This window comes from Strongylocentrotus purpuratus, unplaced genomic scaffold, assembly GCF_000002235.5.
Source record: "Strongylocentrotus purpuratus isolate Spur 01 unplaced genomic scaffold, Spur_5.0 spur5_scaffold_7, whole genome shotgun sequence".
NCBI lineage: Eukaryota > Metazoa > Echinodermata > Echinoidea > Camarodonta > Strongylocentrotidae > Strongylocentrotus > Strongylocentrotus purpuratus.
The window spans coordinates 33,153,189-33,168,343 of NW_022145613.1; the positions used below are offsets into that span (position 1 = coordinate 33,153,189).

Consider the following 15,155-nt stretch of genomic DNA (forward strand, 5'->3'; position numbering starts at 1 on the left):
GGATTTGCAGCATTTGGCGAACAAATTAGTGAATACATATATATTTCGACGGAATTATTATGCTATCGTAACCTAAACAGATTTTAAAGCGATCACAAGACCAATAATACATGTTTGTGTTTTTCCACTCGCAATTTTTCTCACACGTCATGCGAGTGAACTTTGAATTTCAAAGTGACTTTTTAAGAAATTCAAGAACAAACTTGTGTAATCTTTGTCAATTTATAGAGTGAAAATTTAATCAAATTTTGTCAGAAAAAAAATATTTTGTGTGTTTCAATCTACATCAAATAACTGTAATGACGGCTTTTCTGATCTTTGGATAATAATTATTAAATTCCAATTAAATTCAGGCAGTGTCTTTTCAGTAATCATATCTGATTGATGCACGTCTGTATGAAAACCCAACGACACACACACACACACTCGGTGATAGCTCGGCGGCCGTGAACCGCCCATACTGGTGTCTCTATTCTCATGTTGTGATTGCGAACCCACACCAAGGATTTAAAGGGCATTTATTGTTTTCCCATAGTTTTTAAATTTAAGATCATGGATTCAATTTATGAATTTCAATTAAAAGGGATTAGTTATTATTTTTGTTTATATAGTAAATAAGTTAGGTAGGCCTAGAGGGGAGGGAGGGTGGTGGTGGAGGGGAGGGAGGGTGGTGGTGGGGGGGAGGGGGGGGTGAGAGGACATTTTTTGTTTGTTTTTTGGTCTAAAAAAATTGTAACGACTCAGCCAACCGCTGAATAAGCGGGGGGGGGGGGGGGGGGGGGGGGGATAAGAGGGCACTTTTTTTTTGGGGGGGGGGGGGTCAAGAAATTTTTTAATTTTTTAATTTTCTCCGTTGGGGGGGGGGGGGGGGGCACGTCCCTGTTTTTCAGTACATTTTGGGGGAATTTAGGGCTGATTTTAACATATTTTTTTGGCCGGGGGGGGGGGGGATCCGCCACTGCCATACTTTCTATTGATGTGCCAAAATTCATTCCCCTACCATTAACGGTTTTCAATTTAGGCAGACTTGAAAACACAAAAAAAAGCTTAAGGGTGCTTTAAAATATGAAGTTTTAAGAGTTTAAAGCCTTTTTCAAATGCCATTTAAAATTAATTTAAATGGATTTGATGGTCCAAACTTACAGAAATGATTAAGCTATATACATACCCCAGATATGCCGAAATTCAGCCCCACTTCATAGACACTCTTAAATCTAGCCATGTTTCAAAGCCCATGAAAACTTGTTCCGGCGACGCAAAAATAGCCATTTGTCACACGCATCAAAATGGGCTTCATTTAATTATTTGAAAAATTCCACCAAAAAAAATATTTGTCTAAAGAACCTGGAAAAAAATAGGCATGTAGAAATCCATACAGAGAACAGATTTCTTGAAAATAAAGGTGATTCATCAATTAATTACAAAATTATGTCACCTTGAAATGGCTAATTGTCAGTTATAGCCTAATTACGCAAAATTTGACCATTTCATCTCTTATGTAAGTGGCCGTATTTTCAAAAGTACTTATTCAAATTTGACAAATGAGGTATCAAAACTCCTCTTTCCATGTGCTCTAAAATGAAATTGGCAGGGGAAATGAAATGTAGATACTTTCAAACTTTAGCTGTGATACCTACTATTAACAAGCTACATGTATCCAGCACCCAGTACACAATACACATAATGTAATTTGTAATGTGCGCTTAAAGTTACAAATGCCTTTTACTAGTAATCATAATCAACAAAGGGGCCTTGAAACTAACTTTGTCTCACAAGTACATGTCGTCTGATACATTTTAAAGAAAATTGTCAAAACCTGGAATTTGGGACACAGCTCACGTCTTGGACACAATAAATCCATTTTTTGTGAATATTTCCATACCAGACATATTCCAGCATTTTATGCATAACATGTTCATATCCACATGAGATTTAGGAAGTATTCAATTTCAGCTTTTTGACATAATGATGGATCTTACTGCAATTTGGGGATTAACTGCATGGTTTTCATTTCCTGGGAACTGCACTGCGCCAGGGACACATACCACCTGATAGCGTTACATACTCACTCGAGTGGGTAACATTAGACGGCAGCAAGTTCTCATCTTATGTACTTTAGCAGAGGCCTGCTCAGTTTGGGAATTGCTTTTACTCTCTCTCTCTCTCTCTCTCTCTCTCTCTCTCTCAATGTCTCTATTTCTGTCTCTCTCTCTCTCTCTAATATATCTCTCGTCCTCTTCCTCTCTCCAATGTCTTCCTATTTTGTTCCATTCCCTAATGCTGTACTACTAGCCCCTGTCTTATCTTTTTATTGTGCCTTCTCCTCTCTCTCCCCTCTCTCTCTCTCTCTCTCTCCCTCTCTTTGTCTCTCTCTCTCATTCCTTTTGTTTTCTCCCTCTTCAGCTATCTAATCCCATCTCCGCCTCCTTTCCTCTTATTCCCTCTACTCTCTCCATCTCTCTTAACCTCTTTCCACATACATGTAGATGTACCTTCATGCAGTAACTTTCTTACTAACTCATATGAACATCTGTATCTGTATGTCCATCACACATATGCAGACCTCACTGTTATTAAACACCACATCTAAGAAAATATGGAGATATGCATGGAGAATCCTCCCATGTATTCCGATGGCAAAATGCCACTTATTATCCTCACACAATTTAGACAGACCTTACACACAAGAGATACATTCAAATTAATAAATAAAATTGCTAACATTTTACAAAACCATGCCCAAAATATGTATTTATTTTTTTTTTTTCAGTTCTGAATTATGACAATATAAGACAAAAGTGGTTTTAAAAATATGTGTTAATGATAAAGGCTTTCTTCAGAAATATATTTTTCAGTAAAATACAAGTACGGTATAATGCTAGAATTATCTTCTATCTTTTAAAGAAAAATAGCAAACCATGACATGGATAACCCTTCAATGTCACACATTATTGTATGTTTTCAGTTAAACACTCACCTTGGATAGGTTGGTCTATTGATATTCTGGCCCATTTTCTCTGCACAAGAAATGAAAAGAAAGCAAATCATCATAACCTCTGTACTAAAATACATATTTTCATTACTTCTCAAGCAATACAAACAAACACTGATTGTAATGACATGTACATGTACATGTAGTATGTCAAAATAGACCAGTGAATGACACGATTTACGAAATACACTTCAGTTTGTCTTGTGTCAACTACACTGGTTTTATATGTACAGTATGTTAAAATTAGTCAATTCAATTTATTCAATAAATGTACTTTGTATTGTAAACACTTTGAGACAATCCCAAATGCATTGGCTGATGTTCTTTTTATTTCCATGCATGTAACATATTTAGGTACACAGATAAATCATTGTAATACTGTTACACCCATATTATGCTCTTAAAAATTAATTAAATTCAGAAATAAAAGAAAATATGTTGTGCATAATATGCCTTCAACAAGTTCTGGAAAAAAAAACATATAAGGTCAAGATGTTTACATGTCAAGAGGATTGTTACATCTTAATGTAGAATTTCAACACACAAATCAAATGTACACAAAATTATACCAGCTGTATGAAATTATTGTTTACATTCTTTATATGGGCCTAAATGTACGTGTACATCTAATACAATATAATTCACACAAAAAGAAGGATTGGTAAAAATAAAAGAGAGGATGTTTGTCAGGAAAGGCGACACAGCCTGAGGACATATTCCATGGCCATGCAGTAATAATGAGCTCATACTCCACATGTAGTCTATCTATCATGCACTTTCCCTACTGGGTCCTAATGATGCTCTGCTTTCTATGTGTGTACACGTACGCACAACCAAAAAAAATCCATCCCAATTATAATTTCATCTTTCGGCTTATATTGTAGTCTTCCATTCAGGCATATGAACTTCATTATCGACCAGGTAATGTAATTATGCACAATCACCAGTGTACAATACAGGATGTCTAATCAATGGCTTTTATATATATAGAGAGAATCTCTCTTTACACTGTACGTAAATCTCTTGGATGATCTAAGCAATTAATTAGAGTATATGTACATGTACATGTACTGTACGGTATACATGAGAGAATTTCATGTCATATCTAAATATGTATTATAAGGGTATGTACATTACGTACATGTACATGTACATTATGATAATGATAATAACAGTGGGCTCTTAAGAGTCAGATCTCTTATCAATGTCATCTCAGTTTAATACTAAAAAAGAATACATCTCTACTTCTATTATTAAATTTACCTCACTATCCTAAAATGCTGCTAAAATTACACCTACATGTACATGTACACTGTACATGTTTTCTGATTGCCAGTGCAGATACTTCCTAATAGACCTGGGGACCTAGTGGCGACTTGGTGACAATACTTGGCATCCAGTCTGCATATATTACTTGTTGCTATGTCGGGCAAGCTTTGGGTAAGTTTTGGGGTTGTCAAGAACAGCCTTTATTTTAAAATTATGCTAAATATTTGAATATGTTAGTAGACGGGTCTATTGTCAGGTGCCCAGGTATCCCCAATAATCTGATACTGACATAAACAAAACCTCTTCAGTACACCTGAATAACGAGCTATCCCTTGAAATGTCCATATCCAGGTCTCCCAACCAAAAACTCATTTAATTCCTTTTCTTATTCCCAAATAACTCCACAATGGATGACTACATGTATGCAACACAATGTTTGCTGATATGAATTGAAACAACAATATCACGTTCCTCAATTCCCTGTACATCACAATAGCAAACTATCGCTATAACAACCAAGGGTCGCCGAGTCAGGCAGTCCTCCACTATCAATTTCATTTCATCCTAAAAGTCACTGCAGGCATAGGGCTAGGCGAGAGAGAGCTAGCAACATCACGGAGCATGGATACGTTATCATACTAATGTAAATTGAAAATTGATTTTTCGGTAAGGAACTGTACTGAACTGTACAAGTGCATCACAGAACAGGTTGGATTCTGGAGACATACTGTAGTAAACTTGTCAGTTATTATGTATGAGTAGAAGGCCTGGCATTGTGTAAAAAATGCATATTGATGTGCATTATATACAGTCAAACCTGCTTTAGTGACCACCTGTCTACAACAAGCACATTTTTTGTTTCCCTTGAAATGGTATCTCATTGAAGCATGTACTAAAGGAACCTGTCTACAAAGACCACTTTTGTGTTTCAAGGGAAGAAGTCAATAATTGAATATTTCTATATTTAAGTCTTAAAATTTGATAGGATTACACAAGTCCTCCCCCCGCCCCACAATATTTCTATATTTAAGTCTTAAAATTTGATAGGATTACACAAGTCCTCCCCCCGCCCCGCCCCCCCCCCCCCCCTCCATTTGAAAATAAACTGATACTCATGATAATGCCATGAATGTGTACCCATTCACCTGCCATTGATTGGTAATAACACTATGCCCCTGCATTGTATATTGTTTAGAGCAATCCTCTCGGAGCCACTTCAAATTAGCATAAATTAATATCTCATCAACCCTAATGGACATTAGCCCAAACAAATCGCATGGACACTAACTGCTGGAAAATTTATACCAACAGTTTTCATGCTGTTTGACCTACAAGGCAGCATCTCAAAATGGTTTTTTTATATAAACAGTGTGAAGCTTTTGAATGCATCAACAGGGATTATGATTTGACTAAAATGGCAAATCATGGATCTTGAAATTTTATTACTGCCTTCATAACTCTACCTCTGAAAACTATCTCTTAGTCTTAAAAAATATTGAGAGAGAGAAAAAAAATCACAATAACTTTAAGCCGTTGAATACTACATGTACAAGTGTAAACCAAAGATATCTCAAGCTGAGGTAAAGTTGAAAATGCATACCGGTAAAAAAAAAAAAAAAAAAAAAAATTGTATCCACCTGGAAAGAGTACAGATGCCTTGTAAATATTTGTACTCGCAGAAGCAATATGTGATTGAAGTGCTGAGCATGCTACATGTCATGATGTGTACATCATGTGTAACAATACTAAACCACACTTATCAAGGGAATTATTGCTCTTTCTAGCATATAATATTAGAGAATGGCAATACCAATTCTACCAACAACAAAGCCTTTGTTGTAACATGTACAAATCAAATATACTCTTTTAATATGAATGAAAACTTATATACATTCATAGTTTTATTATTATGGCAACACCACTCAAAACAATATATTCAATAACTGCAATATTGTTTTAATGTGTAATACATTTGCTTCACTTCCTGAATCAGTATCACATGATCCTGCAATATTGACATTTGTGCTGTATGTCATTGTGTAACCCTGTGATACCAATCTACATGTAAATACATGTTCTAAGATTTACACAAGTTCAATCTTAATACATCAATTCACAACTGAGAACTGACAAGACACTAGAAGGGTAGGTAAGATGGGTCCCCGTGTTCTTATTTTTGACAATCTCTCTCTTTCTTTCTTTATTCTTTTAATTATTTGGGGTTTTGTGTTTTTTATTTGATATTTATTTTGTCTGGACATGATATAAGGAAAGGACATCTAGATGATGGGGTTTTAAAAAATTGATAATATTCAGTGAAATTAGATTTTCAATCTTGGGAGTGTTTGGACAATATCTTAATTTTATGAAGGAAACTTGCTTTGAAAATGACCCAACAGCTTTCATAGGTTCAGAAAACAAAATGTAAACTTCCAAGTTCCCCCTCCCCTCCCATTTTTTAGAAAATTTGTAAGAATAACTGGGAATTAATCTTAATTAAAAAAGGACATGAATGTTACAATCAGTACCTCAGTAAATGTAAATATCTTCAAATATAATTCTATATATTACTTGAGCATTCAATAACCTGTACATAATATGTAAGATGAAAATCAAACATATATGTTTACATGCATGTCAACACATTCCTGTGACAATGAAAGCAGTCAAAAATAGAAAATCAGACCTATTTTATTGAAGTACTAGAAAATATACTTGAAGTTAATGCGCATAGTGCAATACAATTTTAGTAGCCCCAGACACCTCCATGTATTATGTATTAACATTTTTTTAATGTATATGCAACAGTGTTTAATTGAATGGCTTCTATACCATCACATCAAACATATATTTTCATGCACATGAATGTAGAATTGATATAATTTCCCAATACAGTATACAAATGGGGAATGCAATAAATCAAATAATATGCTAAATGCATAACAAACATAAAATGGATACATGTAGAAACAACTAGAAGGTATGCAGCATAATCATGAATCTTGAAATGCTTGCAGCCCTCATAACTTAAAAAAAATAAAATTAACAGTGTCAGACAGCAAGGGCGTGACTTTCATTTTTCTATACATTTTGTATAGGGATTCAGGAAGAAAAAGATAGGAACATCCCAAAACCTTCCTTCAGACATTCCTTGCCCCCCCCCCCCCAAAAAAAAAGAAGTAGAGGAAGATACACGTAGATGCTCTTTATCATATGAAAATATTAAAAAAACGTTATCTTACCTGGGGAAGACTGAAACCCATTTCTCCACTCTTTAAATCTGGATGTGCTACTGTAGCAAAGACATAGCTTGGCCCCGGAACTGCTTGGACCTGAACATAACTGGGGGATAAACAAAACAAATGTTAAAGGGCAATTACAGAGTAACCCACAATACATAAAAAGTGCATTCTTAACCCATTGACGGCAGTGCCAACATTTATCAGGTAGAAGTCTATGGAACATTTGTAAATGTGTATTCCATCTAGTGCTGTAGTAAACGTTTAACCGTCCGATATCCGACCGCCCATGGCGGATTCCGTTTCGTTTTCCCGTTTTTATTTATTTATTTTTTATAATTTTTTTTTTTCGATTTATGCCCCTCCACCTGGCACTATGCCTGGCAATGTCTCCCAGCTCAGTAATCGGTGTGATGACTTACCACTTGGAAACTAGAACAACACTCCAATTTGTCTGTCATCTTGGTTTGAAAGTAATCTTTGTAATAGATCTCAATATATATTCATCCACAAGTTTAACACATGGTGTACCACAAGGTTCTATCGTAGGTCCTCTACTGTTTTTAATTTACATTAATGATCTTACACATTATTCTAAAACGACATTGTTACTATTATTTGTTTAACCGAAAACCGCCCGGTTTTGACTGGCGGTTAAACGGAATTGGAGATATCCGTGATACTAATTCCATCAGAATAAAAATAATAATAATGGTATTTATTCAATAATTATCATCGCAGCTCAAGAGCTGAGTTACAAACGATTTAACAATAAAAAGTGCATGAATCTTATTCAATTACAAACGGTGTAAAACATAGACAAAATATTTCCTCATTATAAAATGGTAGGATTATTACGTTAGAACAAGAAAAATGTATTTATCACAAATTAGGCTTGAAAGGGAAGTAGAAAAGGATGTTGATCCTGCATGTCTACTTCCACTGTTAGCATAAAGGTAATCAAGAACAATTATAAATGAATTATAATATATAATGTTCAAATTATTCTAGAACTACACAGATGGAAAGATATTATGCATGTTTCTTTTTATCATAAACTATCTATTTTTCAATGAAGTAGGGTGTGAGCCCTTTGTATGGGTTTTGAAGATCTAGGTTTTGTTAAATTGCGCCTTTCTGCTTTTTCATTGTCAACTGTTTAATTGCATCACATCATAAATAGTATTAGGGAATGCCTTTATGCCTTCTAACAATACAATTTCTTTATCTTTTTCATTTCCCTTTAATTTTATTGGGGGTGGGGGAAGGGGGAGACTTTGTCATATTTTTAGCATTCAAGAATACAGTTAGATTTTACTTGAAGGTAAAAATCAGTTTTAGAAATCCCCCCCCCCCCTCTCAAAAAATGAAAATGGAAGCTCTTATTACCAATCATGTGAAAAAATATTTTTTGACTAATATGTAATCATACAAATTTTGCAGAGAAACTGCCTACTAATTAATATATTTGATCAATTATTATATCTATTTGGACCTGATAGATATAACGCACGTGTCACGCACGTGTCAAATAGTCCCATATACATCTTTCTGTGTACAGTGCTTGTAACTTTACCAAGACTGGGCCAAATTTGTTATCATTTTGATAAATTCAGAACCTTGCAGTACACACCAATACTTATATGCCAGATGATCAACCTTTTCTGATCGATTTCACAACTTTTCCTTCACAATGCAATCGCATGATCATAACTGGTCTTTATCTTTAATTAATATGAAAATACTTACTCAATCCGTGCGAAAGCATCTTTGTCAGATACCACTGCTCTGTTGGTCAGGGAAAGCTGGTCCGTTGGACAGCGGACTGCTTTCATCTCCTACAAACAAAACAAAGAAGAAAAGAAAGTAATCTAACCTTCTTCATATATTCATATAAACTTTGTCATCCAAAAGATACTATTATAGAATTTGACCTATTACCTGGTCTGTAAACAGGTTCATGTAGAATTTTTCATAGCCAAATGTATCAGAAACAATGTCATTTTAAGGAAAGCAGAAAAATCAGAAGCGGACTGGTAAAGTTTGTATCAAATCTGACAAAAAATGTGAAAGTTATCTAAGTTGAAATCACTACATACATATACGTATGGTCACTGTAAATTGGCTTAATCTGTAATGTCACTGTGACGATAGATAGCATGAAAGAAATGAAGAGCTTTGATCTGTGACTGTGAATGGTCCTTTTTTTACCCCCTCTGCATTTACTTATATAGGATCAACATGTTTGTACATAGACTACTGTAAGTCTACTACATAAAAGATCTACTTTATAAACTGTGAAACTACAAGCGACGATCAAGGATGTAATCTAAAACTCACTTTGTATAACAAAATTATGATAAATTAAGAAAATAATGATGCAAGTCACAGGACATAATTTATCACTTACCCTTGTGTGGCTCATGATTGGTCGAGCGGTGGCAGATCTGATGCGACCTGGATTTTAACCTCTTCGGTCAACTCTGCAATTGGGACAAATACAAAAATGAGATATGAAAAAGATTGTGGATTTAAAAAATGTTTGCACCGACAGGTTAGAGCTCAACGCTTACATACGGCCTTTAAAAAAAACATGAAATCAGGTTTTTAATGCACGGGCGTGGTACATGCATTTCCCCCAATTAAAGATTGTGAAATCTCTTCAGAGGTCAATTTTTTTGTCATGTAAACATGATGAGATTCATTTGCTAGGTTAAAAAAGTCTGTTGTTTGTGCAAAATATGCCTTAGTTTGTAACTGATTTCAAAGTTTTTCCAACGATTAGAAAGAAGAATCTTTCAGCGAACGCCAAAGGTAGTTTGCAAAGTTCATTGTGCGCTGGTCAGGTGAGTGCATGCCAAATAAAACTTACCTGGTACGAGCATATAATTTATATTTTGTAAATCACCAAGCCCCTAATGTAAGGCTAGACGAAATGTAGACAGAAATAACCGTCTGGTATGGGTCATTCTTTAATAAAACTGACATTTGTCAATCTTCCCCATAGAGGTGGCCAAAGGAGCCAGATGTAATCTCAGCGGAACAACCGTCGATATCAGAGACTGAAGCTTTCGGTCTAGACGAAATGTAGGCCCAGACCAAAACAAAACTGCTTCAATTTTAATCTTCTTCTTCTTCCTCTTCGTCTTCGTAATAAAGTACAGCCTACAGGCCAATGTCGGGCGTATTCTCGTACTAGACTACTGCCTTATCGATGGTTGTTCCATTAAGACTCTGGCAGGCTCCAGATAGTGTAAATTTATTTATATAAGATCTGACCATCCATCCGACCTAAACTGGTATCGCCATCAGCATCTAAAAGAACTAAAAGCACAGTCACTACACAACCGCCTTGCCAGCACGTCAGAGTGAACGTGGATGAAGCTATGTGGCCAGCGGTTCCGTCGCGTCGGACTTTACCTCACCGTACGGATTGCTGCTCGCTCTCATATCATTATCAGTCGAGATTGCGAAATATTCGCGTGCTATGTTCTCACAGATTTACTTCTTGAATTCATTACATCACTTCTGTAAATATCAATAACTACGTAAACTGACATTTTCACCACAACATCATACCATTAAAGCATATTTTGATATCAAGAGGGGCGTGTGACTTACCTCGGGTCGAGTTTTTTACACATTCATCTCTAGCTCTAGCTAGCTAGCTGCGCTGATGAACGACGCGACATCGATATCGAAGTAGTCTTTTCACCAGCCGGCCATAATCATTGCCACTTGCACTTGGCACAAACATTACAAAAATATCGAGAAATGTTCAGTCATAGTAAAAACAAAGTATACAACTGCAGTTTTAGGTGTTTTCAAAAAACATAAGTAAGCAAAATAGGAACGATGACTCAGGGATTTTGAGTTTGAAAGATATTGTTGTGTAGGCTTAGACTAGAATAGCAGTGCAGTTACTGTGTATGTCTTTGCACTTCAAATAACATAATGGCGTCTGCTTGCTACGTTGACAGCAAAATGTTCGCGTTTTTCATCATTTTATGGATGTGCACAACAAGTTATGGTATTTCTTATCCATTTGAGTGTATTGCAGAAATAAGATCAGAGTATATTCTACCAGATTTACCTTTTGGTTATGACGATTTAGAACCTTACATTGACAGTGCAACTTTGAACGTACATCATCGCGGTCATCATGCAGGCTATACACGTAAACTCAATGCAGCATTGCACCAGTGGGGGAGTGAGGTATAAAAAAAGCCATTCATATTTATTTCATTATTTATTTTTTGAACGAAGAATGATTGTGCATATCTCCCCCCCCCCCCCCCGAAAAAGGGTCTCTCTCTCTCCTTCCTGTTCAGCCTTTTTCGTGGACGTTTTTTTACCAAGTTTATCAGTATCTATCTCTCATGAACTCATCCTCACTTTCTCTCTCTCTACTCCCTCTCTCCCTACTCCCTCTCTCCCTTTCTACTCCCTCTCTCCCTTTATACTATAGTCTAGGTCTAGGCTATACATTGCAATTTTGTGTGTATATTCTTTTACTAATAAGTTGTCGTAAATTATAGTCTAATATATTGAACTAAAGAAATTAATTCTTGACAGTCTGCAGCCATTTGAATTGTTAGGTCTGTTTGTGTCTTGTGTGAATCCTAAATTCTTTGTGATCATTAAATTAATTAAAGTCTGAAGTGTTTGATTCTCTTTTTTATTAACAATATAATTGTGATTATACAGCTTGAAGTCATTGAAATATTGTTTCCTTTCCACTTGGTAGATTTAGATCTACTAGACTCTACTGCATTAATCTGTTTAGTAGTAAGGTAAATCAAGACTATACTAGGTCAGTATTTGTTATCAAAATTGAAATGTATCAAACAACATGATTGGTGTGTTTCAGGAGCCAGACAGCTATGCAGCAACATCTATCCTCAACCTGCTGCAGCACCTTGATGACATACCACCCAAATATAAACAAAGCATCAGGAATAATGGTGGAGGGTAGGTATAGTCACTAGATCTACATTTAAAGTGTGTAATATTTGTATTTGTATATGGAATTGTGCAATATCTTTCTATCTTTCTACATGGTTACCTATGAGGGCTCGCCTGCCTCTGGGCAGCAGTGAAGCATTTCACTTTTGCGAACCCTGGCCCATAGGTAACTATTTCTTTCCTCTTCTCCTTGCTTCTCATTTCCTTCTCTTTCTCTATTATAATTGTATTTATTATGTTGACTTTGTATAAACTGTGAATTTCTGATTTTTATGACCAAATAACTAATAATGAAATAATTATTATTTCCATTTTTTTTGTTTTTTGTAATTCCATGTAGGTATTATGTCTTTTTTTCCTCTCAACTAGTGAATGAAAGCTTCCAATTGAATATTCACCTATAGGCCTTTTGTAACATCAGAGTCCTTGCAAATATTTTTTGTTTGAAATGTAAATGATTCAAATAATTATAAAGGTAACATATTTTCTTTCTGACCAATCTGCAGGTTTGTCAATCATAACATCTACTGGTCAACAATGGCTTCGAACAAGGAAAACGTCACCACCATGCCTTCTGGAGAGCTCCTAGATGAGATCAATGCATCCTTTGGAAGCTTTGAAGACTTCAAGAATCAGTTCACTGGCAAAGCCCTAACCCTGTTTGGATCTGGTAATTTTTAGAGACCCATCGAAAGAATCAACTTAACCCTTTGTATACCGGAGTCAACAGGTTAACAGACACCATGTAACTTCTTATCATTTTGTTTTCTATGCTCTGCACAACTCGCATCATATTATTTAAACTTGTAGAGAGTCTTGGGGTGAATAACTTCTCACCCAAATTTTGTGGAATGTGAGACCACAGATACCATAGTACATGAAATCACTTTTGATGGTTTGCATATGGGCACAAAGTTTTCCATTGTATTTCAGGAAGAGAGGCCAGAGGGTTACAGTGTTTAATTTCACTTTCCATTCTCAGGAGTAGGTCATACCAAACAATTAATAATAATTACAGTAAAGGAATCAATCGAAAGGCAGTTTCAATGATATTAAGCATGAGCATCACCATATGAATGTGAAAACTCAAAACAAAATATGCATGAATAATTGTAAGTATAGATTTATCAGTTATGTGCAGACGTAGCACAAGTTATTTCTGTAGCAGCTTTAGATACAAATACACACTTCTTACTTCTTGGCTAAAGAAACAATAAAAGTTTTATTAGGCTTCTTTCAGTGTTTTAAATCAAATTTATTTATTTTTTAAGTCAAGCCTTAGCACAAATTACTGTTTGCTTTCCGTAGGATATGTGTGGCTTAGCCGTCGCAAACCCTCATCACCATTTGAAGAAGTGGAGGAAGAGCCTGCAAGTCTTATCATCTCGACGACTGCCAACCAAGACACGCCCATCTCAAACGGCCTTCAGCCAATCCTGGTGCTGGATGTCTGGGAACACGCCTACTACCTGAAGCACCAGAACAAACGAGCCAATCACATCGAGGACTGGTGGAGGGTAGTCGACTGGTCGGCTGTTGCCAATTTGAGAGATTGGTGGTCTGGGGATTATGAGGTTCATGACGAGTTGTAGATGAGGACAAGTGAAATGCGGGTGAATGGTGTCAACGATGGGGTATGGAAAATAGGGTCCATTGTTCACAGTGGTTTCTGATGTTGTTGCAGTTTGAAGAAGGGTTGGACTAGCTAGGCACTAGGCAGGGCTCCGCACAAACCTTTTTTGAAGGGGGTCCGGATTCAACTATTTGAAGTCCGATGCACAAGCTCTATGTAGAAATTTCAAAAAATTCTGGGTCCAGACTTACAATTTGGGCACCTGTGCGTCTTGGGGGCCTGTTAGTGTTGAGCCCTGCACTACGTCAGATAGGTCACCATGTGGTCATTAGCTTTCAAACTGCACATCAAACCTTTAAATAGCCTTAATTTTCATCTTTCGTAGAATTCCATCCTTTCAAATTTCTAACATTACATCTTTAGGAACCATTTTACACAAAGCTCCTTTGATTTTGAAAATTATTGTTTTAAAAGTGTAATTGATGAAAAAAGTACACAAGACTTTGTGATCAATTTGATCAGCTCTCTTGCCTGACTCGTCCACAATTTTCTGCTGAGACCAAGTTGTCCCTTGTACTGGGTTAGCATACATCCTCTAATATTTACTCTTGTTTGTTTGAGTTACTTAGCCGAGTAATATAGACACTGTGCATGTTTACAGTAAAAGACAGAAACATGGTAAAGAGACAGAAAGAGAGATAAGAATGATTTAATAACCTTTTTCTCTTTAAACCAACTTTCTCCGCCCCTTTTCTGTTGTGTAACATGTGTTTGTTCATCCGCCTGTTTCTACTTTTTGCTCCTCACTGTTCTGTGTACACCATGTTCTTAAAAAAAGCCATATATTGTAGTTTATTGTACGTTTTGTTTATCGGTTCATGGGTAATATATATGTGTTCCTTTTAAAGGAAGAATGTACAGCTAAGAAATATTTGTCATCACAAACATTACTATCATCTGTTCGGAGCTAGAAGGGCTCTTACTCATTGTATAACACAGAGTTGACACTTTTCTGGCTTTGAACAATGTGTTTATAGATGATCATTCAATTTATGTAACAACACTTCATGTTATTTGTCAATTATACATATAGATTGCAGAGATATAGAGTAGTGTA

General features: G+C 35.9%; 2 protein-coding genes across 2 annotated transcripts in view; one reads left to right on the top strand and one right to left on the bottom strand.

Moving 5' to 3' along the window:
* NSF (N-ethylmaleimide-sensitive factor) overlaps nt 1–11,150 on the bottom strand; it is a 34,432-nt gene extending 23,282 nt beyond the window's left edge. The window contains 5 exon segments of the mRNA NM_214587.1: nt 2,978–3,017; nt 7,504–7,603; nt 9,250–9,338; nt 9,911–9,983; nt 11,122–11,150. Of these exon segments, the coding sequence (NP_999752.1) occupies nt 2,978–3,017; nt 7,504–7,603; nt 9,250–9,338; nt 9,911–9,925 (244 nt within the window). The 5' untranslated portion in view covers nt 9,926–9,983; nt 11,122–11,150.
* Nucleotides 11,151–11,270: 120 nt separating this feature from the next.
* LOC586977 (superoxide dismutase [Mn/Fe]) lies at nt 11,271–14,833 on the top strand. The gene is made up of 4 exons (XM_786733.5): nt 11,271–11,715; nt 12,371–12,471; nt 12,972–13,135; nt 13,774–14,833. Exons 1-4 carry the CDS (start codon nt 11,455–11,457, stop codon nt 14,055–14,057), a joined length of 810 nt encoding a protein of 269 aa, XP_791826.2. The 5' UTR covers nt 11,271–11,454; the 3' UTR covers nt 14,058–14,833.
* Nucleotides 14,834–15,155: the final 322 nt, after the last annotated feature.

Bases quoted from the DNA above. Each gene is read 5' to 3' on its own strand.
- LOC586977 (XM_786733.5), top strand. From the start codon at position 11,455: ATGGCGTCTGCTTGCTACGTTGACAGCAAAATGTTCGCGTTTTTCATC. The intron at 12,472-12,971 runs GTAGGTATAGTC...ACCAATCTGCAG, and splicing joins ATCAGGAATAATGGTGGAGG to GTTTGTCAATCATAACATCT. The intron at 13,136-13,773 runs GTAATTTTTAGA...TGCTTTCCGTAG, and splicing joins CCTAACCCTGTTTGGATCTG to GATATGTGTGGCTTAGCCGT.